General features: G+C 37.2%; 1 protein-coding gene across 1 annotated transcript; it reads left to right on the forward strand.

The window, feature by feature from the left end:
- Positions 1-1,113: 1,113 nt before the first annotated feature.
- Positions 1,114-23,993, forward strand: NCAPG (non-SMC condensin I complex subunit G; the record flags this gene model as incomplete). Its single annotated transcript, XM_084266754.1, has 21 exons — positions 1,114-1,221; positions 1,760-1,966; positions 2,723-2,951; positions 4,194-4,339; positions 5,169-5,253; positions 7,332-7,521; positions 8,540-8,689; positions 10,972-11,112; positions 12,028-12,151; positions 13,444-13,533; positions 13,692-13,871; positions 14,341-14,451; positions 15,508-15,627; positions 17,067-17,300; positions 17,615-17,796; positions 20,288-20,462; positions 20,868-21,029; positions 21,834-22,006; positions 22,461-22,549; positions 22,984-23,062; positions 23,867-23,993. The coding sequence occupies 21 exons, from the start codon at positions 1,114-1,116 to the stop codon at positions 23,991-23,993; spliced, it is 3,102 nt and encodes a 1,033-aa protein (XP_084122880.1).
- Between the last annotated feature and the right edge of the window lie 260 nt (positions 23,994-24,253).

Genomic DNA, 24,253 nt, shown 5'->3' on the forward strand with positions numbered 1-24,253 from the left:
GCAGCCTTCCAGTACCTGAAGGGAGCTTATAGGCAGGAGGGGATTCGACTTTTTAAAAGAGCAGATAATGGCAGGACAAGGGGGAATGGACTAAAGCTAAAGGAGGGAAGGTTTAGATTAGATATTAGGGGGAAGTTTTTTACAGAAGGAGTGGTGAGGTGCTGGAACAGGCTGCCCAGAGAGGTGGTGGATTCCCCATCCCTGGAGGGGGGCCAGGTTGGATGGGACCCTGGGCAGCCTTGTGTCCAGGCCTGGAGGTTGGTGTCCCTGCCTGTGGCAGGGGGGTTGGAGCTCTATGATCCTTGGGGTCCCTTCCAACCCAGACCATTCTATGATTCTATACAGCAGCTGAGCATTTTTTCTCTCACTGGATGTCTATTCTACCATGGGCTTTTATTACTCCTAGGCACAGGCTGGGCTTTCTTGGTTTGGTACCCGCATTGCTTCGATGTTAAACTCCCGATGAATGCGTCCGGAGGAGACTTCGCGAGGGTGGCCGAGCGCAGTACCAGAGCCTGTCAGGCTTATTCAACTCTTTCGCGCCAACGTAGTTACGGAAATCCTCTTGCCTGAGGCGCAGCAAAGCTGTCACCGAGCCTGCTTTGAAACAGCCCGCTCCCGCCGTGTGCGCGCCGCGGAGGCGGAGCTACCGCGGCCTCGCACCGCCCCAGCCGCTCCCCTCTCCCTCCCAGCCGGCCCCAAAGGAACCGGGCGCTGCTCGCTGTGCGCGCTCCCCGGCTAACGGCCGGAGCTCCGCCCGCCATAGCCCGTCCTGTCAGCGGTCAGGCACAGCCCAACCTCCGGCCCGCCTCCAGCGCGCGGAGACGAGCAACCATCCTCCCGCCCCCCCCGTCCCCACCTCTTCGCGCGTTTCTCGCGAGATCGGGAGCGCGTCTCTCGCGCCGAATTTGAAGCTGGGGGCGCGGGCTGCGGCCGTTGGCGGGGCGCGAGCGGAGCAGGATCCCTGGTGGCTGGGGCAGGAGGCGAGGGGCGGCGGGGCTGTGGGCGGGAGCCGCGGCCCGCTTGCGGTGGGCGCTCCTCCCGCCCTTATAAGCGGCTCCTCGTTACGAGAGCGGGGGAACCGCGACGCGACCCTCCCTTTTCTCGGCAGCCATGAGAGAAAAAAAGCATCTGCAAGTCAAAGAAGCCTTTCAGCGGGCGCAGAAGCCTTACCAGAACCACGCCAAGCTTGTTTTGGCTTTGAAGAGCACCTATAATCAGGTACAGGAAAGCACCTATAGCTCGCTATGCCTGGCCCCGGGGCGTGCCGGCGGCTGTGAGGAGCTGAGGGGGATGTGGGGGCCCTCATGATGTGCTCCCCTTTTCCTTAGGGGGTAGGGGTGGGGTTTTTTTGGCCCCGTCTCCCCTAAACCAAGTGTCGAGGCCGTGACTAAGAAGGGCCTCGTGGTATGAAAGGTAATAACAACGAAGCTGAACTGTTACATACGGCTGTCTGCTGAGAGCGCGGGTGTAAGGACGGCGCGCAGCCGGCGTTAAAGGTGCTGCTGGAAGGTGTTTGGGTACTCGAGAAGTAGGTTGTGACACGGGAGAATAAGGAATGAGGGTGCTGTTGAAGCAAAACAGCCCGTGAGGAGTGTGTAACAGCGTGTGTGCCTTTAGTGATGGCTTTAACGCTCCTAAAAGAATAAACAGGAGCTGTCAGCTATAAAACCATTTATTTTCTTTTTCTGTGCTATTGTTTTGGGAAGATGAGCCAGGTGGTTACTTCTTGTTGTGGTTTGATTTTTGACTTTTTCAGTTGGAAGATAAGGAAGAGTTTCATGAGCAATTCATTCATTACCTTAAATATGCTATGATAATCTACAGACGGGAACCAGCAGTGGAACATGTGATCAATTTTGTGGCTAAATTTGTGACTTCATTTTATCAAACGGAGGACGAGGATGGTAGGGAGGAGAGAGAAGATTATTTGTTTCTGGAGTGTGTGTTTAACTTTCTCCTGGAGGTATAGTAACACTTACTATTAAATCTTTTGAATGTAAATGGAAGCTTACTGATGGCCAAGATGAGCGCTATGAACTAGAACTTTAAAAACGAAAGCAAAGGCAAAGGTAGTGCTTAGTGAGTAACATCACTGCCCCCCAACAACGGGATTTTGAAAGTTAGGCTCCTGAGAAAACACGAAATCTTCTTACTTGTCTGTCAGTTGTTTTGTTGTAGGCTTTGCTATAGGTGCACCTCTAAATTCTGGAGGGGTTCTGGAAAGGAATTTATGCTCTTTTTTAATAAGTAAAAATATTAAAAGCTCTCTATAAAATTGTGGTTAGTGTATGTGTTACTCATTTCTGCTTATTGCAAGTGTTACATAGAAGGATCGACAGTTCCAGTGTCATGAAAACACAGGTAGATTTACATTGTCTTGAGCTAGTGTTCATCATTGCTAATTTTTTTTCCCCCTTGTGTTATGGAGACAGAGGGGGTATGTTGTGCTGTAGTCTGCATTGAGTGGCAAGCATGTATCTTCCTTTGTGAAGACATTGCTAATTATCTGAAGTGCCACTGATGTAAGTGATGGGTCATAATTGTTTTCTGTGATTTTTTTTGGTCGTATTAAAAATAAATAAGAAAAGCTTTTGAAACACAGAAGTGCACGTTTCATGTATTGTATAGAAAATTAACTAATGTGTGCATTTTAATGTCCGTATGTTGGAAATGAGAAATGTGTGATTATAAGAATGCTTTTGTTTTCTCTTTCTTTAAGTCTCACAATGTGAGCAGCCATGCAGTTAGGTTTCGAACATGCCAGCTTGTTAATAAGATTTTGGGAAATTTGCCTGAGAATGCCCAGATTGATGGTGACTTATTTGATAAAATAAATGAAGCTATGCTGGTTAGACTTAAAGATAAATTTTCAAATGTGAGAATTCAAGCTGTATTGTCCCTGTCAAGACTACAAGATCCTAAAGATGAAAACTGTCCTGTTGTTAATAGTAAGTACCATTGAGTTTTTTCTTTAGTTTAAGAATAACATACGTTTATTTACATTACTTTAAAAGTTTTTAAGCATTGAGTTACTATCAGAGGTTATTCTTATACTAATTTGTTAACTGTGAAGGTTGTTGCTAGAGAAGGTTGTAGGTACAAGAATTGTGTACGTTCCAGGGGAGAAGAAGAATGATGGGAATAATGGTGTCTTGTGAATTGGAGATAATAGAATTGTTTTGTTTGAAAAGAGCTTAAGATCATCAAGTCCAGCTACTAACCTACCACTGGCAAATGCACCACTAAACCATGTCTCTGAGCACCACATGTGTGTGTCTTTTAAATACCCCCAGGGATTGTGAATCAACCACTTCTCTGGGCAGTCTGTCCATTGCTTGGCAAATCTTTCTGTGAAGAATATGGTACATGCTTGCTTGGTTCTTACCCTCCAAAGACACTTTTGTACTATTAATTGAGTTGACTAGAGATGATCACAGAAAAATAATTTTTCTTCAAATTGTGGCGCTCTGCTCCATTAGGGCCAAATGATAGTTACATTAAACTTTACATACTGTCTGTTGTGAAGTAAGTTAGCTACAGGCTTCTTTGTTGTTAAGGCACCTTTTTAAAATTGCGGTTTCTAGTGTTTGTTTGTAAGCTGCTTATTTAGTAGCACATAAATGTCACTGTCTATGGTGAAATCAAGTATTCTGTGATTAAATTCTTTTTGTTGATGCTTTTAATTTTTAAGAAGGGTCAAGAATACAACAACAGGCGTTACATGAAAGATTTACTATTTGAGTTTTGGTAGGTTTAAGGGAGATTGCAGTTTCTATTGTAAGAACACTTGAGGTAAAAGGAAATGAAGATGTATAGCCAGTGAATAGAGGTCTTAAGAAGCCAACATTTGGAAACATTTTATTTTTTTATTCTCTTTTTTGTTTGTTTCTTTTTGGTCCAGTAAATGACTAGAGTAGCAAATTTGAGTCATTAACTGAAGAGCCTACTTAAGATTGCAAATATTATTTTCATAGTTTAATTTCTTTTGGGATCATAGCAAGGTATGCAATTGCCATAAAATACTGGAGTTATAACCCAAAATGCCTCCTTAAATTTGTATGAGCTATGCAGGGGTGGAGAAAGGGTTTTAGTAACAGGTGATGATTTTTTTTAAAAAAATTGTTTTGGTAGTGTCTGTTTTTTCTGTAAAGCTTCAAACTCTTATGACAACATTATTGTGACTATTTCAGTTTACAGCACATTGCTTGAAAATGATTTAAATTCAGAAGTGAGGCGTGCAGTGCTGTCATGTATTGCTCCATCAGCAAGGACCTTGCAAAAAATTGTAGGCCGCACTATGGATGTAAAAGAAGCTGTTAGGAAGCTGGCGTATGAGGTAAATCGAATCAATTAATATTAATTTAAAAGACTGACTTAGGAAAAAGGCTTTAAATCTTTTATTGTATTTCACTGGCTAAATACTGAGAATAGTTAAATAATTTATTTTCACTTACCAGAATTTTCAGTGGGAGTGATTTAATACAGGTTTGCAAGTTAAAACCCTTGAACTTGCTTGATAGGAATTACTTTTGTAATAGAACTTGGCTTCTGAAGATCAGATAGCAAAAGCATAGATTATATATAAACAATCTTTTGTTTTCTGTTTTTTTGTGTTTTGTGATGTCTGTGAAGCAATATTTCTTTACTGTATTATTTAATAATAATAGAAAGTTTGGATCACAGCAATCCTACCGTAAAAAATTACATTTCTTTGAACTCCAATTTTGAGGAGTATCAACCATTACTTACATTTACATATAGGGGTAAAAGCAAGAAGGTATGCTATTCTGTATACTTTTTGTGCAGGCATCTTAGGTAAGGTCCTTAAACGAAGAGTTCAATTTTTTTCTCACAGAACTATCTTCTGTTCTTTATTAATTTACATTAAATTCTGGTTTATTTTAGTAATTTAAAGAGGTTTTGTTATCTAGGTTTTGCATTCAAATGGAGCTGCCAAGCTTTTAAGCTGTTCATTCTTTATTTTACATTTTTCTTCCATGCACAGTAATCTACTTGTTAATGTCTTGGTATGATGCTGATGGCATAGGTATTATAGGGTGGATTCTGTGGATGGATAAAACTGAAACCTTAAACCCGCAGGTAGTTAATTCATACAGTTGTTATTTGTAGGAATGCATTTTAATGTCTTAATTTTATTTTTTAAGGTTTTGGCAGAAAAAGTTCACATGAGAGCTCTGTCAATAGCACAGAGAGTAAAACTGTTGCAACAAGGACTTAATGACAGATCTGGTAAGAGATAATCTTTCTCAACGTTTTAATTCAAACTTGTTGAACTTCATGCTGTTCACAAGGGCCCGTCTCTCAAGCCTGTTGTGATCCCCCTGGATGACATTCCTTTCATCCAGTGTGTTGACTGCACCCCACAGCATGGTGTCATTTGCAGACTTGCTGAGGGTGCACTCAATCCCACTGTCCATGTCTCTGACCAAGAAGTTAAACATTAAGTGCTGGCCCTAATACTGACCCCTGAGGAACACCACTTGTCACTGTTCTCTGCTTGAACATTGAGCTCTTGACCAGAATTCTTTTGAGTGTGACTGTCCAGACAATTTCCTTTCTGCAGAGTGGTTCATTCGTGTCTCTAAATTAGTGGAACGGTGTCAAATGTTTTGTACAAGTCCAGGTAGACATCAGTCTCTTCCCTTGTCTACCAGAGCTGTAACTCCATCAAAGAATGCCACCAAATTTGTTAGGCACAATTTGCCCTTAGTCAAGCTGTGCTGGATGTCACCTGTCCCTTCCTATTTTCTATGATCCTGACCATAGTTATCATGAGGATCTGTTTCACAATCTTACCAGGCACAGAGATGAGACTGACCAGTCTGTAGTTCCCTGGGTCGTCTTTTTTTTTTTTCCTATTTAAAAATGGGAGTTAGCTTCCCCTTTTCCAATCAGCAGGAACTTCACTGGACTGCCACAGTTTCTCAAGTGGCTTAGCTTCATCTGCCCGTTCCCTCAGGACCTGTGAATGCATCTCACCAGGTCCCATAGACTTGTGCACCTTCATGTTTTTTAGAAGATCAGGTTCAAGAATTTCTACAGTGTGTGGTCTTTCATTCTCCCAGTGTCCGCCTTTGCCTTCTGTGTCCTGGGCAGCATGGTTAGAAGCCTTGCTGATGAAGACTGAAGCAAAAAAGTCATTGTGTACTTCAGCCTTCTCCATATCCTGTCTCCTATTTCATTCTGGAGGAGACCCACATTTTCTCTCGTCTTCCTTTTATCACTGACACACCTGTAGAAACTTTTCTTGTTGCCCTTCACATCCCTGATCAGATTTAATTCTACTTAATGCTGTCATGGCTTTAGCTTTCCTGATCTCATCTCTGGTGGCTTGAACAATTTCTTTGTATTCCTTCCAAGCTACCTGCCCTGGCTTCCAGCCTCTGTAGGCTTCTTTTTAGTGTTTGAGTTTGTCCAGGAGCTCCTTGTTCACTGATGCAAGCCTCTTGGTGTTTTTGCTTGACTTTTTTTATTTATGCTCCTATCTATCTCCCTGTTTGGTTGGCCTGTAGCAGACCTGTGCTATCATGTTCCCTGTCCCTGTGCTCCCTAAATCCTGACCTATAAGCTCTTTGGCTCCTCATCCATCCACAGATGGAGCTCCGTGCACTCCAGCTAGTCACTGACAAAGAGGATGACACCCACTTGTTTTTACCCTGCCTGTCCTTCCTAAAGAGCTTATTAGCTCTTCTGGTTCCCTGCTTAAATCTGTGTGTATGTATTAATGATCTATGTATTCTAGATCTTCCCATTAGTATTTTTTTGTTGATTAAATAGTACTTTACTAATCCAGAAACTGTTTATTCTTTGTGGCAGTGGAGAGGAGGGAGGTAGTTAAATTATTCAACTGTATTATGAAATTTACATAAAGATATTTTAACACCCACAGAGGATTCTTGTATTTGGACTAAAGGTCTGTATAGTAGTATCCTGCCTCCAAAAGTGGCCAATTCCTGAATGTCTGAAACAGAGAAAGTGATAACAGTGCTTCCATAAGAGTTTGTGGTGTGTAGATTCTCTGGGTGGAGGTTCTGTACTTACATGTAAGGGATTTTTGATAGTTGTTTGGGGTTTTATGTATTCCTTGAAGGGTGGAAAAATATGTTGCCTCAAAAATGTAGTAGTGCTCTATAAGTAGTTCTTGTTTAACTGTTGGATTTTTTCCTTTTTATCTAATGTTAAGTTCAACTATATAATAACTTATTCCCAGAAAGCTTTGTATAGAAAAATGATTTGTGAAAGTATGTTGAAAACTTGGTATGTTTTTGACCTTAATGTTTTAAACCATTTAAATCCTGTATTATTAGATGCTGTCAAGGAGGTATTGAAGAAGCTGCTTCAAGCCTGGTTACAGTTGACTGAGGGGGATGTTTTAGAACTGCTTCATCGACTAGACGTGGAAAATTGCCCAGAAGTCGCCATGCCAGTACTAAAAGCTCTGTTTTCGTTATCTCCAGTTCATGACGTTGTTAAGAACTGTAAATATCTTGACAGCAGGTATGCAGATCAGTTTTCATTTCCAGAAGGTGAATGTTTTGAATAAGAACATTAAATTAAAGGTTATGACTAAATGGGGACCAGAGTGCCTATTGTCTCCCTTGTGTACTCCAGGGTTTTGAATGGTTTTTTTTCCTCTTTGAGATCTATGTTAGCCAGCTGAAAATGATTCTGCCAGAGAAGCAGGAGGGAAAAATGAAAAATGTTGTCTTATTTCTTCAACATCCCAAAATCACATTCATAGATTTAAGAGGAGGCAGTAAATTAATCAACTAAACCAAATTAGACTCTTAAGTTGTTACTCATGGAGAAGCTTGTCTATTTCCTGTACTGTCTATACAGCTTGCAATAAAGGCAGTGCTCTGATTTACTCCCACAACTGTAATTTCCTCTTTCCTTCTTCTCAGCAACAATTCTGTGCTTTCTTACAGATTTGCTAGTCCTCTTTGTCTTGTTCGTGTATATTTCTGACTACAGCTTGAGTGATGCAATATCCATGTGATAAATATTTAGGATTTTGAAGTATATGATTTGTTTAAGTTTACTTTGAAATAAAGAATTGTCAGATTAATGGGAATCCATCAAATGATCGGTTTTCATCTACTTGAATACTGTCTGAAGATCTTCTATAAAGAACAGAAGAAACAACTCATAAACAGAAGCTGGGAAAAAAATAATGCAGTGGTTGCATTTCTGCAGATTGAATTAAGTTTTCTAGACTTACAGTGGTAACAACCACAGAAGAACTGTATAAAACATTGTTCTTGGAGGTCTTACAGGGCTGAGCAGAATCTGTAAACTGACATGAACAGCCTTCATTTAAAATACTGAAAAGTGCAATATAGGGAGAGGTTCAGGGAGCTCCATGTCCTCATCTGAAAAAGAGGAACTTATTTTTATTGGTTTGTAAGTATTTCAGTGTGGAATACCTTTGACAGGATTTTATTTTCATGTTAGGAAATGATTTCTGTGTGTCTATTGTCTATTCTCTCTATTTATCTTGTTATTTATTTATTAGAAAACTGATTCCACGGGAAGATTTAACAGCAGAAAATGTGTTACATTGGAGATGTCTTTGTGAATATCTAAAATCAAAAGGTGAAGAAGGTGAAGTTTTACTTGAAGAAATATTGCCAGAAACAGCTATATATGCAGATTATTTATTAAGGTATATTTATTTAAGAATAAATCTCTTACCACTACAACAGATTATTCTATCTTTTTCAAGTAGAGAATATTTCCTCTATTCAGCTACTCAAGATTCTTCCAAAGACAATGTTATGCTTGAACAGTGATGATAGGAAAAAAAAAAGTTGAAACAATTACAAAATTTTTTGACAGGGTTTACTACTTTCAAACAAAAATGTAAAAAATTTATAGCTTGAAAACAATTTTTGGAATGTCTTTCATCATAAACTATCAGCAAGATGGTCTGCTAAATCAGTATCATATAGTTCTTTGGTATTTATTGTTACAGAATATTTGTTCTGTAATATACAGCTATCCTTTGTCCATCTTGTGTAGGTTGTTGTGTCTTTGCAAAGAGCTTGCAGAAATAGTTTCTGGAGCTTGTGGAAAGAAATACTCTTTTCTTTTTTGTAATATGTGAAAATTAAATTGTTCTCTTGGGCTGCTATCCCAAAGAGAAATGTTTTTGAAATGGAAAGTTCATTCTCTTTCCCCTGTTCAGACAGGCATGCTTCCCAAAAACTTATGTTTGAAAGCAGTAACAGAGCCACTAAATAAGCCAATTACAGAACAAAAACTAGAATGAAACCTAAAATGTCTTAAGTAAATCTTTTTACCCAAGTGAAGAAAGTCAGTGGGATGCTTTAGTCTTCATGTAAAATTTGAATAGAATTAATATTTGTGAGCACAGAGATGCTGAGAAATCTTAACTGAGGTATTGTATTTGCAAAATGGAGAATGAAGCTTCCTGAAATGATTACAAAGCAGATTTTCTGAAAAGTGCATTTAATAGATGTTTCCAATTAGAAATATGCATATATTTTTCTCACTTCAGTGGGTGTAGTATATTAGTAGTACTTAGTGGAATCATAGCTACTTTTCAATGCAGAATGTGCTAACGTGTTTCATAAACTTTAATAAATGAAGCATCTGTGCTTCCTTAATTTTGAAATGTGGATCCAGTCTGGTGGGTGTAAATTTATTCATTTATAATTAATTTTAGAGTCTACAAAACACTTGCTCTCCAAAAAAGGTTTTCTTTTTTCCATCTGATCTTACTTAAAATGCCTTCAATCATCTTCCCCTTCAGGAAGAGGCTGAGTAAGATTGATTAGGTTTAGTGGTACTCACTTGTAGTATCAATTGTTAACTACTTGTTGGTGAGCTGTGCCACCAGTTGTTTCTGGTAAGATTTGCAATTGTACAACACAAACCTTTATTGTACTGTGAGAATATCAGGAGCAGTAAGAAAATGCAAGTCATCTTTAGTTAAGAAAAAATACAGATCTGTAATCTTGACTTAAATATCTTACTGTTTTGTGGTGCAGGTGACATTGCTGTTAAATGATTAGAAACAGCTACCTGTACTGTTGTAACTTCACATAAACAACTACTTGTAAAGCTTTTGTCCAAACTTGGAAGAAATTTAGCAAACTTCAAAAATTTAATGAGCTGTTGCTGAAAAGTATCTGCAAAGCTGTGGTAAAATCAAGAAGCTCATATTTAAATTTTAAATTATATTCAGTATGAATTTTGTGAACAATATGTTTCACTTTGTATTTTTCTGAACATGCATGCTCTCATTGATGGATAATTTTGATAAAAGAATAATGACTCTTAAAAAAAAGGAATAAATGGAAGAACCTGATTACGTTTTTCCAAACCGTGTGGCTGAGTGTATCTGACCACAGATGTTTTTTTCTGTGGTAGCATCCATGACCAGATTTAAAATTCACTGCATGGCTTAATGATTTCCTTGTATTTTGTCTTATAGGCAATTGATCAGGTAGAAGAATACATAGTACATAAATATGCAGAAAAGTACTAGTGTTATATGTGTGAGAACTGGTAAATACATACACTTATTCCTAAAATGCTGCCTGTTTGCAGGGGTACAGAACTGAAATCATGTGTACAAGCATAACTTGTCATCTTTTTGTTTCTTAACTGCTTTGTGTTCTCAAACAAGTGATTTTAAAACTTTTTTTATTTTTACTGAAGTGCATTATTTTAAAATTGTACATTTTTTGGTATAGATGACTTTCTGAACTACTAATTTATAAAAAGGAGAACAAAAATGCTAATTTTTTAAAAAGTTTAACTAAAATGACCACTTACAGAGAACAGGAAAGTGTTGGGGTTTTGGGTTTGTGTGGGTGTTGTTTTGTGTTACGGGTTTGGTTGTTGGGTTTTTTTGGCTCTGTGTGTGTGTTTTCCAACAGTGATTGTGAATGTAATTATATCTGTTCTATTTGGATTCAGTTACCTTCAAAATATGCCAGTTCTTAGTGAAGAACAAAGACAAGACTATGCTTGCTTTGCAAACCTGATGACAATGGAATTTATAAGCCAGCAACTGATTCTTATCTTGGGCTGCATGGATACCTCAGAAGAGGGAGGAAGGTAAACTTAAGTATAAAATTTGCAGTGTTTAAATTTGTGGCACTCGTGCCTGTAGACAGACATAGTTCTTATGTTAGCTGGAAAAGTGGCATGGTCTCTCTAAAGGGTGGAATCGTTCCCAAAAGTGTCAGATACTTTTTGTCCTACTCTTATGGAAAAACAAGTTTTAATGCAGATACAGTGTTGTTTGGGGAGAATACATTAGAGCAACTGAATTTGTTCTTGATATTATGAATTTACAAGGCTATTAATATGGAACTTTATATGTAAAAAAGGAGATATCTGCTAAGGAGTAATCCATTTGATGTCTAGTAAGAAGCCTGTGTGTGTTTCTTATGCTTGTAAGCCCAGTCTGCTAAGGCCTAAAATATTACTAGATGTTTTAGATGCCAAGCTGAATTGGTCTGTATTGAGTGGTTTTTATAATTTGAACAGCCTTTTGATGTGAAGTAATGAGTGAATAAATTTGGAAGTTCCTACCATCAAAACCATTTTATAAAAAATTGCAGTTAGGATAGTACAAGCACTGCAGTAATTTCAAACCCTCATTGGAATGCAGCATATGTAGTGCTAGACTGGCAGGATAGTTTAACTTTTAGTTTCTAGCCAGATAACTTCTATGAAAGCATTCTACAGTATTGATTGTCTGTTTTCTGCTGGCATGACCTTTCATTGGACAGTAGTGACACCTGATTAAAAAACCCCTTTCTAATTGAGAGAAATGAGGTAAAATCAGGAAAAGACAAACAGTGCAAATTAAGAAAATGTATTCGGCAGTTAATACAGCTATGAAGAAGTTTCCCTTACAGTATATTATGAAGTCTTCATCACAGTAACTGTTGGTAAAGTATTAACTCCTGAGTATTCTGAGATCTTGAATGAGCAGATTGATTTTTTTTCTTCTTCTTAATGCAGAAAGCATCTGTTACTTACTTTAGAAAACATTCTAATTCTACCTGCAACGTCAACAACCCTTATACCTCTGCTAGCAGAAAAGTTACTCAGCATTCTTAATGAAGATGACAGAAGGATTCAAACTGTAAGTAATTCCAAATGCTCATCCTTTCTAGGATCTTCCTTTCCTGTATATAAAACAGCATTTGTGTTCACCACCACCACCCCCCCCCCACCTCTTTTTCTGTTTGGGTTTTTTTTTGGTGCATAGCTGCCATGGTTTTCTAAAGATCTTTAGAATATTTGGCTGGTGTTGTAAATGCAATCCCCCAGTTGGTAAAGTATTAGGCTTGACAGCATGTTTCAAAATCCTTTGTCGTATTAGATCCAAACACTGTTAACTAGAACATTCAAAGTGAAGATAATGTACATTTCCAAGTGTCAAATTCCTCTTCTGTCCTTTTTAGCTGAGCTAGGTAGTAAAGCCCTTACAATAAGAGTATTTTATATAGTAAGTATATTTTTTTTATATATTTTATATAGTTGTATCCAGGATCACTATTTAAACTTGACTCCTGAGAAATGGATCATTGGTTTTGCTCAAATATTTTAAATAAACCCTGGGTTTAGGGACAGACAGTACTTTTGGAAAACTTCAATCCCGTGAGTAAAGCTAGGGTGGAAGTTTGTTATATGATTACAATGGAGGAACTAGAGGAGTCAACATGACTGTACAATAGGAATAGTGAATATGTGCATTTCTGTTCTAGTGACTCAATACATTCTGTTGATTTGGGTATAGCTTGAGAGGAAAATTTAGGTGGTCTGATGCAAGATCAATCAAATTAAGCCTATCCTGTTTCATTTGGTTGTTTTTCTCATGTGTCATCTCACTTTTTTTAAATTCATGTAATGAGTCTGACTTTAAAGCAACCCCCTAACCAACTGAACAGCTCTCATTCTAGTTCTGCTTCTTGTTCTATGTACATATTTGGCTTGAAATTAAATTACTTGCATGGCGTCCTATAGTACATGAGGTGGCTTAAATGATAGTGTTCTTAGCTGCATTTTGATTGAAGTAGTAACAGATGAAAAAAATGTGCTCTCATTACTGGTAATTCTTTGTAAAGTATGTGTTCAGCCCTAGAGGAGATAGTCCCTGTGAACTGTTGGTATAGAAACAGCTTAACTTACAGATGTACAGCCTTCTATTTTCTTGCTTACCTAGCTAGATGTTAGAAAACACTAGACTTTGATGGTTAGACTACATATTACCACAATCAAGGGTTTATTTGCAATGAATTAGCTGTTAAGCAAAACTGCTCAGATGTTTGATACTTTTTCAGAAGGATGGTATGTTAATTTGGGGAAAAAATTTCTTAGTATCTGACATCACAGCTGAAATGAGTGGCACTAATACACCCTTTGCAACAACAGATCGCAGAAATTATATCAGAAGTTCGTGAGCCAGTTACTACAGTTGAACAGCCTGTTGATGTTGCTGCAATAAGAAAGCAGGAGCTTAAGGTAAACAGATTTTTAGTTAATGAGAAAAATATTAAAGGATGACCATCTTGTAAGACTTCTATGTAGTACAGTATTATTGGCTAGTGACAATAGTGTATTGTTGGCTGATACCATGAAGGAGATGGTATTATATTAATTTTTTTAATTTTATATTTCAGTTGGCTGAAATAAAAGTGAAAATTTTTGAAGCAAAACAAACTTTGGAAGAATGCATTACTCTGCAGGATTTTAATAGAGCATCAGTATTAAAAGAGCAAATAACTGAGTTGGAAAGTGTGAAGAATGATCTCATAAAAGCAGCAGAGCAACCTGAAATTAAAGAAATGCGTGTGGAGAAGGTCTCTTTTCCCTTCCTGTATTATAAAATGCTGGTTATATTTTGATGTTTATTCATACTTTTAAAAGAAAGTGTAGTTTGGTATCATATAATCTAATATTTTTAAATTCAAAAAAACACATATGGTATTAGTCATGTATAGAAGCAGATGCTAATTTAGCAAAAAAAATGGATTGTAGTTAAACTACTTTTGTCTTTGAGTTATTAAATAAATAATTTTATAAAAGTATTGTTTTTACTGCTTTTACTCTTAACTAACTGAAAACATGAACCTCAATCTCTTTTCATCATAGTTTATAGACTGATTTTGATTAATTTTCTTGCACAAGAAATGTGTAGTGGACAGGAAATGTTTGGGTAAGGGAAAATTATGATTAATGTTCCCATTCTCCTTATCACAGCCCCCATTTGTATTAATAATGTCTGTCTTTCCCCCCCCCCCCCCCCCCCCCGCCCCGACCTATTTGTAGAGTGATCCTGAAACACTGTTGAAGTGTCTGATGATGTGTTATGAGCTTCTGAAGATCACGTCCCCTTCTAAAGGAATTCACCCAACTGTTAAGGAAATCATTGACTCTCTGGTATGTAGGAATAAATACTCTTTATATCATGAAAAAATAGATATATCCTAGCTGGCCCTTAGGTGCAAGCAGGATGGTTTGTGATTATTTCACAATCACTCTGCTGTAACTGCAGTGTTTGGTGCTTTTAAGCCTTCCCAGGACCTATGGTCTTGGAGCTGCGGTCCAGATATGCTGTTAATGCTGAGCTCCTATGCCAGAGCTGGTTGTGGCAGACAGATACTAAAATAAAACAGTAATATAGTAAATATATTAGTGTATGCTAGTGTTGGACAATGCTGGGTTATAATGCGCCAAGTGTGGTGTTTAGGCATATGCTTGCTGCCCTTGCTGGTACTTGAATTACTTGGGTTTTCTATCAGCCAAAGTTATGAAGTCTCTTATAGACAAATTTACAGTTGTGGGGCTTTTTTGGGGGGTATGGGTGTGTGTATGTTTGTTTTTTTAAGTTAGCCAAAAGCTTTTTGTCCAGGAGATACTAGAACTCATACAGACCTTTCTTTTACCCCTTCCATGTACAAGGGAAGATGTTTGGAGGGATTTCCCTGTCTGCCTCTGTTCTCATAGCACCTTTGAAGAGCAAAATATTTCTGTCTTGGGAAAAAAAGGCAGTGACATTATTTTGTAGTCTACCAGATATATATATCTACTTCCTGGTTTTCCTTGTGAAGAGTATTGCTTTTAAGATGAATGTTTCTAAATATCACAGACTTTTAACTGTTATTGAGTGTGCAGAGGAAATGGCAAAAAGTAATATGCCATTGTGCTGAATGCATGGTGGGGACCTTGACACACATTCTTGGGAAACATCAATTTAGTCTATGTAGTACGCTACAGGAATTTGGTTTTGATCATTTTTCATAATGAGACTTCCCTCAGTATGGGTATTCTTTGAATTCAAACTAATTAAGACAGAGTATATAGTAGTTACAATTTCCCATCCTGTATGAAACAAAGTTAATTTTTAGTTTTAGGGTAAGCACATTCTAGTAGTTATTTTTTTAAAATTTTCAATCTACTTATTTCAACTATGAAGTCTAATATTATTATTTCTAGATACTTCCTGGTGTAACTAATATACATCCAGCTGTAAGAAATATGGCAGTTCAGTGTTTGGGTTGCTGTGCCCTGCAGAAGAAAGAATTTGCCAGCCAACAGCTTGCATTGCTGTTACAGGTAAAACATCCAATGGAAAATGAACTTATAGTCTGTGTGACTAAGCAAATAAAACTATTTTTGTGTTTATAACAAGCTATTCTACACAACGATGTTGTTTGAGCACCAGTGACTTGTAATTTCCTTAAGCTCTGGATCCTGGAAGTGTGGTTTCATGTAGGTTTTTCTGATGTCTAATAATAAGCTTATATTGTATCTTGGTAGTAGCATGGCTTTCCTTTGTAAGATCACCGGTTGTCTTGAAAGTCTGTAGGAATTTGTTATCTCTAAGGTCTTTCTCTTCCAAATCTGGATGAAATCTGTTATGTATTCATGTTCTTAATATAGAAAAGAGAAGCTGTAGGATTCTGTAAACTTGCTTTCCTTGGAAAACCAAACTAAAAATGTGACTGTCTTTACATTTGTTACATACTCTTGGGTTTAATTTCTGAATGATTAATCTTGTATGGATTAAGAGGGTTTTGATTGGGGAATAAAGCAGTATTTAAACCAACAAATAACAGCATGGCCAAGTAGCTATGACTATTGGACCCACATCTCCCACCTTGGTGGTAAATTTTCTGCTGTTCAGCTGACTATGTAAAAGATGACTCTTAACTTTTTGGACCTGATTTTGAGAGAAGTGGCCATAGTGCTTTATTAGGAGTGTGTTCATGTACACGCTCGAACTGTCAGCAGACATTGAGGTGATAGGCTTGGCTCAGGCAGGATGGTAGAGCTGTCAGTCGCCATAGCAGGAGAGCTCCTAAAATGTTAGCAAATACTATTGTTCTTAAATTAAAAATCAGTTTGTTTAGGGAGAATTTAAGTTGTTTTATCAGCTTAAGAGTTTTGTATTCAGTAACTAATCTCTGTAGGTACTAAACTCCACATTTGTATAGCCCTGTAAGCAGCATGTTGGGCTAAACACATCCAGGATCTCTAGGCTAACCTGCTGCCTATGTTTTTATTTGAATGTGAATTTGAATTGTAATACATATAGCAACTTTGGCTTTATTCCTATTGTTGTCCCTGGTGTCTTACATACATACTTTTTCTTTTAATTAATACACTATTTTACAGCAGGGATTCTCATGTATTTTTTCTGTAGTGCTTAGCACTACAGAGCTACTATAGTGAAATAGACTTTCTGTTCATTCAATGTCTGTTTAGAAGTTGAACAATAAAATTACGGCTCACACACATGCTTACCCTGTGTGTGAAATTAAATTGATTTTGTGATGGGAACTGCACAGATGACTTGATAAATCCTTTCCCAGACTGTATTCTAAATTAAGTTTAAACTTGTTTTGTACCTTCCTCAAGTCTTAAATTCATCCCAAGTATTAGAAGAAGTTTTACAAATTAAACAAACTTATTAAAGAAAAAAATCTTATGCTTAGTGTTAACATTGATGGCCTAATCTAAGGTGATGTTTCTGTTTTCCTTATTAAACCTAGGTTTTACAAATAGATAATGCAAAGGTAAAGCTCAGTGCTTTAAAGGCAGTCTTTGATCAACTATTGCTGTTTGGGATTGAGCCGTTTAAAGCCAGAAGAGGCGATGACTCTTCAAGTGAAGATGTGCACATCAGAACTGAAAATGATGAGGAAGAAAGTAAAAAAATAGAGGAAGAAGAGGCTGCTACATTAAACAGCCTTCTGCAGCTTCTTTCTAGTTTCTTAGACAGTGAGGTAAGAAATATTATAAAACCTGCCTTAATTTTGTATCAAAAAAAAAATTGCAGAAGGCTTATTGTCCCATTAAGTTGCACGAGAACATTACATGATGTGTAATTGAAAGTAATGATTTAATGTTAAAGTAGTTGTCCCAGACAGTGACTGCAACTAAGACTAATGCTATTCTTGAGCTAGCTTTAAATTCTGTGAAGGTGCAAATATATGCATGTAGAGAACTGATTGGTCAAAATAGGACATAGATTATTGTTATAAAGTGTTAGTGACAGGTGCTGTGGTTGCTGAGTTGTGTATGTGATCATTTCTTTCAGTTTTCGGAGCTTAAGACGGAAGCTGCAGAAGGCATAGCCAGGCTGATGTTCTCTGGGAGGCTCACTAGTGCCAAGCTGCTTTCTCGTCTTATTTTGTTGTGGTATAATCCTGTGACCGAAGAGGATACTCAACTTAGACACTGTCTGGGAGTTTTCTTCCCTTTATTTGCTTATGCAAATAGGTATGGCCTTTGTAAATTGTAATGTGAACATATACATTGGTGTAGCAGATACAGGAACCTTTTTCGATATTGCACAAATGCCAATTAGACCTAGAGGTCTAGTTCAGCATCCTGTACATATTAATTCTAGATGTACATAATCTCAACCTGTGGCTATTGTAACTTTCCTGTGACTAATCTGTGACTTTCCATTAATTCTTTTTCAGCACTGTGGCCTTCCACTTTTTTTCTTTCCTAAGCCTATAATTGGAATTGTTCTTTAAGATACTGAATAAAAGATTAATTTGAAAAGATGTGCTCTACTTATCATGCTGTTGAGCACTGCAGGTAGACTTTGAAGTGTTTCTAAGGAGTAGCATGCAGAAATGCTTCAGAAGAAAATAATTGGTGCTCAACAGATATCAAAGCAGCAGAGTGGTTAGTCATGTTTTGGGTTTTGTTTTTGTTTTGTTTAACCAATGAATACACCAATCTAATTCCACAGCAGATTCAACATCTGCTGTTTTGCTCGTGGATGAAGGAGGTAGAGCTTTGTAAGGGGATATGAGCTTAAATAGTGATTTAATCTCCTTTCACTTGCTCAAACTAAAAAAAATAAGCTGAACTAACGTTTTAGTTGTTCCTAGTGGTTTTAGCCAGTCTGAACTAGCTGATTTTTTTTTATGTGCTTTTTTAATAGGGTTAAGACTTAATTCAGGCATATTATATATTACCTTATCTATTTTTCAAAAACAAGTTTAATTAAATTTTTGGTGGCCTATGTATTGGCATGTTAAGAGAAGTAATTCAAAGGGCAATTGGGTTGGAGAGGAAACAAACCCAGACAAATGTATTTTTATTCTTGGGGTGGGGGAGCAACCACCACCCAGTGGGTTTTTGCCCACTTAAATTCCTCTGAAAATAAGTACCAGGAGAACTAATTTTGTATGCTTCCAGTATCTCTGAGTAATGAATTACAGCTTTTAATATTTATAATGTTTTACCTGTGAATCTTTTTTTTTTTATATTTTATGATTCCTAATGGTTGCCCACTTGATTAATTCTTGATTAATTTCAAACTGATTTGCAAATGAGACAACTCCTGGCAACTCACAGATGAACTTTTTCTTGAAAAGCATGGTATACATGTTAAGTGTAACCTTACTAATTTTCTGTCTGAAAATATTATCTTCATTCTGGATCACAAAAGGTTCAAGTGAAGATGAAGCATGGAGTGTCTAAGGTTACTGACACCGTATTTTCAGAAAAGAATTATTAATTATCACATGTAATTCAGAACAGTCTGCAGAGTTCCCTTTAGAAAAGGAAAACTCTGGTAACAAATGAGGCTTGCCTGAGGTTCGTATCTAATTTTGGTACTGGTCTCTCACTGAATTTTGAAGCTCTTTTTGTTTTCTGGGTGTTGCTCTGTTAACTTTACCTTCTGGTCACAGATATAATTAAGAGGCTTTAAAAAATAAGATATTTGAACTCTGTGAGGAAAATTGTTGATGCTGACTTCTAGAAATCTGTTATGTCAATAGAGTGGCATGGCACACTAACAACAGGGACAGGATCTGGTAACCAGTGAGCATCTTATTCATGGGGTGTGTTCTAAAGAGTAATAAACTCTGCCAGCCTAAGTGCTTATATGCTACTAGATTTTTTTATTTATTTGATTTTGCAGGAAATAAGATGAATGTTACTTCAGTTATGCTTGAAACCAATCTAAAGCTTTAAAGCTGCTGAAAGGGACAATTCTTGCTTCCATTCTTTCTTGCCCCAGTTTTAGTTCCTAAAAGGTCTTTTGGTCAGCTGATTTGTCTCAATAATCCAGGGGCAGCCTGCTTTTTTTGATGTTCAAGTCAGAAGTTAGCAAGTAGCACAAACAAGAAAGGCTTGACTTCACCAACTGGCACCTTGTACACCCTACCTTTTAAATTATTTTAGCAATTTTGTGGAGCAAATTTTTTTTTTTTTTGACAACTTGCTGCTGAGCCAAGTGCAACATGATTTTCAGGCTTGTTTGGGCACGAGTTAAATCCTCTGAGAAAAGAAAACACAAGTGTTTCTTCCAAAAATCTTGTTAACAACTGTGTTTGTTTTTTTGTCAGGCTGACTTGTGTTCTTTCTTACACAATGAGAAGTATCCCCAGATCGAAAAATGTTAGCTGGGAGGAGGACAAAGCAGAAGACAAATTAATCTAAGTGAAACATTTAGAGAAATGTATTTCTATTCCTTCAGAGAGAATATGTCTGTATATATCAATTAGGATTTTAGTAAGGATGAACTTTCAAACTGTTCAGAGGGAGGAAGTATTCCATAAAACTTTCTGAAGTACTGTGCTAAAACTTCCAAGAAACAGAAGCTGTCTGTCTCTACCAAGGTGACTGCTCACACTTTGCTCTGATGCATTGTAATGGGTCTGAACTTTCATCATAGAAAATGTAGGGGTGAATTTAGGTTTAATTTTGTCTCACTAGGTTTCTGTGTTTGACTCAACTGAAACAGGTCCAACCAGGAGTGCATTGAAGAAGCGTATCTTCCAACTCTGCAAACACTGTTTAATGCTCCTGCAACTTCACCTCTGGCTGAAATAGATATCAGTAATGTTTCTGAACTGTTAGTGGACCTGACCAGACCAAGTGGACTAAATCCTCATTCTAAAAAGTCTCAGGACTATCAGGTACAATGTGTTAATCTGGACGAAAGCAAGACTTGTGTTTAGAGATTAAGAATTTACCCCCTTCACTTACTGCTAGCTGTCTGGGCTCAGACTTTGAGTCAGAAGCTGTAATAAATGAATGATTGTTGAAGTAACTAACAACCTTTTTAGCTTGACCTTACTGCCCCCTCCCCTCTTTTTTCCCCTTTATCTGACAATTAAGAAATGCTAGTGGAAACTCACACCATGCCTAACGGTCTATATTGGGAAAAGTACTTATAAAACCCAGTTGGTGTAGATACTCAAAATACGGCATTTTACTATGTAAAATTAGTCATTAGCTGCTTAAATCAGAATGAACTCATTTCTGTCTTTTGTAAATAATTCACAACAAAATTTTTGATACCTGTTTTCTTTCCTTCCCAGGACTTTACAGTGCATGACAGTTTAGCAATAAAAATTTGCAATGAAATCTTGAGAGACCCAACTTTACCAGATGTTCGTATCTATGCAAAAGCTTTAAATTCACTAGAAATCAGTAGTTCTTCAACAGAGAATCTTCTTCTGCTGCTCAATGAGGCTATAGAGGTAGGAGTCATTAGCATTCTCATTTTCTGATATGCTTAAAGCTGAAGTGCGTTTTGTTTACTATGACAATGTGATTGGCGTTACTCCTAACTAGGCTTTGAAAATTTAAGTTTTGAGCTCTTATCACTGTGTAATTGTCACATTTCAGCTACAACAGTAAAACCAATGTGAAACACTGTGCCTAACGATGCATTTCAGTATAGTAAGTTCTTTTGATAACTGATGTGGTTTAACTTATTTTACATTAAAGTAAAATTCAGTATCAAGTCTTATCAGCTTATCTTTCTTTAGGTATAAAATTTCAGCTGTTAGTAACTAAACTTATGATGTAACCATAAGATCATTAGGCAGTGTAAAAAGGGAGCTTGATTTAACATGAAGTGGGAAGGGTTTACAATAGTAATGTGAAAGTTTTTACATTGGTGCTTTTATTAACATGGAAGAAAATAAAGTAAAATATGGATGTGTGACAGAGGAAGGCAGTGGTATGTACAAGTGTTGAAAAGAATGCTGATCTGTTGTGGGCATACCATCCAGAGGACTCAGCTGGAAAGGTCCAGTTCTTTTAATGTTTTTTAGGTTTCTTAAAAATAACATACATATATATATTTACATATTAGGCTTTCAGTGCCTGGTGTTGATGGAGAAAGCGTTTCTCCTTTCAACTTGCCTAATGATTTTCATGCCACGCATTGTTTCCTTTTTACAGTAAATCTAGCTAATCCTATTAGTGGGTAAATTTAATGGATAAAAGAAATAGCTGTAGAATCAAGTAGTATTTGACACTAAATGTCTCTCTTCCAGAAAGTGAAAGATAAACTTTGTGAAAGAGCTCTTGAGAGGGTCAAGATGAAGTTGACCAACGATCCTGATAGGGGCAAAGACTACCCTGAAAGGACTGAGGAAGCTGACATTGCATCTGAAAATACTGCTCAAAATGAAGAAGGTAATTCAGGACAGGTGAAGCTTAGTAGCAGGTGTGAAACTACTCATTTAGATGTGTATGAAAACAAGTTTTTTCTTTCATCCATAAAATTAATCTACTTCTTAAAAATTAGAAAAGTTAACACCTAGTGATCATGCCTATAGCTCTGCAACCTTCCTCCAAAGCCTGACCTTGCTTCCAGAAACCATACAATTTCTTTCTCTTGAGCTCCATGAGCTGTTACCTGTTCAGCCAAGCTGGTCTTCTGCCCTGCTTGCACAATGGAAGGGGCTAAACAGTTGCTGGCAATAGTTTGTGTGATTGACCTGTGTTGGGGCAGGCTTATCGCTGGAGTGAGATTTTTAAGTTGCTATCTAACTTCTAGTGGGGGTTAAAATTGTGTGCCTTTTAAAAATAACAGCCAAAACTTAAAATACTGGTATTCAAGATAATTTAGAAGTTGGTTATTTATTACTTCTGCATGTGCTATTCTGTTTAACAAAAAGTAATAAAGATGCTCTTTATATTCCAGTTAATGAAGTTGAAAGTGAAGCAACTGCAGAACTGAAATCTACACGAAAAAAGACTGGTAGAGGTATGTGCTATTTTGTACTGGCTACAATACAAGTTACTAATAAAACAATTTTACACTAACTTTTTGTGAACCTACAGATATAAAAAACATTCAGTCTTCATACTTTGTTGTAGTTTTTAAAATTGTATTTGTTAAAGTCTGTTTGGTGGAAACATTTGTGCTGGTAGCCTCTCCCAACAACACATTTAAAAAAGAAAAAAGGTCCAGCTACAGAATTTAAAGACAATTTGGCTACAGTCATTTATGGTAACGGTCAGGTGTTTATGGGAGGGATGGTACAGTGTGGGTTTGTTGTTGGTTTGGTTTTGCCACCACATGATAGAATGTGATGACCTCATATTAATACATGACAATGCACTCTCAAACACTGAAGAAAGATACAAGCTAGTTTAAGAAAAGAGATGCTATGAAAAGAATGTTTTGCTTATACTTAGGGCAACAGAGAGCAGCAGCAGAAACAAGGTCTATGAGCAGAAGAAAAACTGGCAGAACTGTAAAACGCAGTAGCGAAAGGTAAATCCTGTTCTCTCCAACATCAAAGCCATAATGTCTGTGTTTGCAAGGAAACTTAATTGCAACGTTTTCCTTTCCCCAAACCTTCATATTTAGTATCCTCTATTCCAATTACACAAATAAATGTTTAAGAAAAGAAGTTTCTTCAGACAGGTACCTGTGGAGCCGTAGCAGGGGTGTCAGTGTCACCTCTTGTTCTTGTTGCCTAAACGCCTGTAATGTTTTTAATGCACTTCCTTGTGTGTGGCTGAGTTAACACACATTCTAGTCAACAGACGTTAGATTTTTGGCTTGTGTTATTTTTCTTCTCTCAATCACTCTTTCTGCTTTTTATAACTGTTCTGTGAAGGAATAAATCTTATTTTCTTTTTTTAAAGTTTAAATTCTCTTTCCACCCCTGTATTTTGGTTGCTTGGTTTTCAACAGGTTATCAATAAGCCTTTGGAAGCGACTAAACAAATATATGCAATTCATTCCTTCCCTTCTGATGTTGTAGGTTACAAGCATTAAGATGCCATTATCTTTGATTTTTTCATAGTGACCAGGGTCAACCATTCCCACTTGCCTACCTGGTGTGCTTCCTTTGGTGCCACCAAACCTTGCAGGGTTTTACTGACTTTGCAGATGCTAGCACTTGTTTGTCTTCCCTGATGCTGCTTTATCGCCTGGAAAACATTAATAAGCTCTTCTCAAACAAAAGTTTATAATTAATAAGAAGTACTCTTGCTCTTTAAGATTGTTTCAAGTTTGCCAATATAAAAACTCTCTTGTTTTGGCCTTACTTTAAAATATTTTACTTTGCAGTGTGGATGAAATTCCAGAGTCAGTCCCAGTGTCCAGTTCGCGGCCTCCGAGACGGGCGAAAACAGCGGCGCTGGAAAAAACCAGAATGAATCTCTCTAAAATGTTTAACGAGGAAGCAGAGCAATGAGGACCAAAGAACATTTGTGAACACTGGTGTTTAACATCAGACTTGGAAAAATAAGATTTGCTTTATTGTTAGTCATATTTAACTCTTTATTATAAAAAAGTCATAATTCTAGATTCTTTTTCTAACAAATAGATGCTTTCGGTGATTTTCTTGATATGAAATTCAAATTCCCTATGTTATTAAAACGAAGTATTGCCTCAAAACATGGATTTTCTTCTACTTTAGCCAGAAGAGTGCATTTTATCTACAAATAAAATTGC

The sequence above is a fragment of the Gallinula chloropus genome (assembly GCF_964237585.1).
Source record: "Gallinula chloropus genome assembly, chromosome: 7".
In the NCBI taxonomy this organism is placed as follows: Eukaryota; Metazoa; Chordata; class Aves; order Gruiformes; family Rallidae; genus Gallinula; species Gallinula chloropus.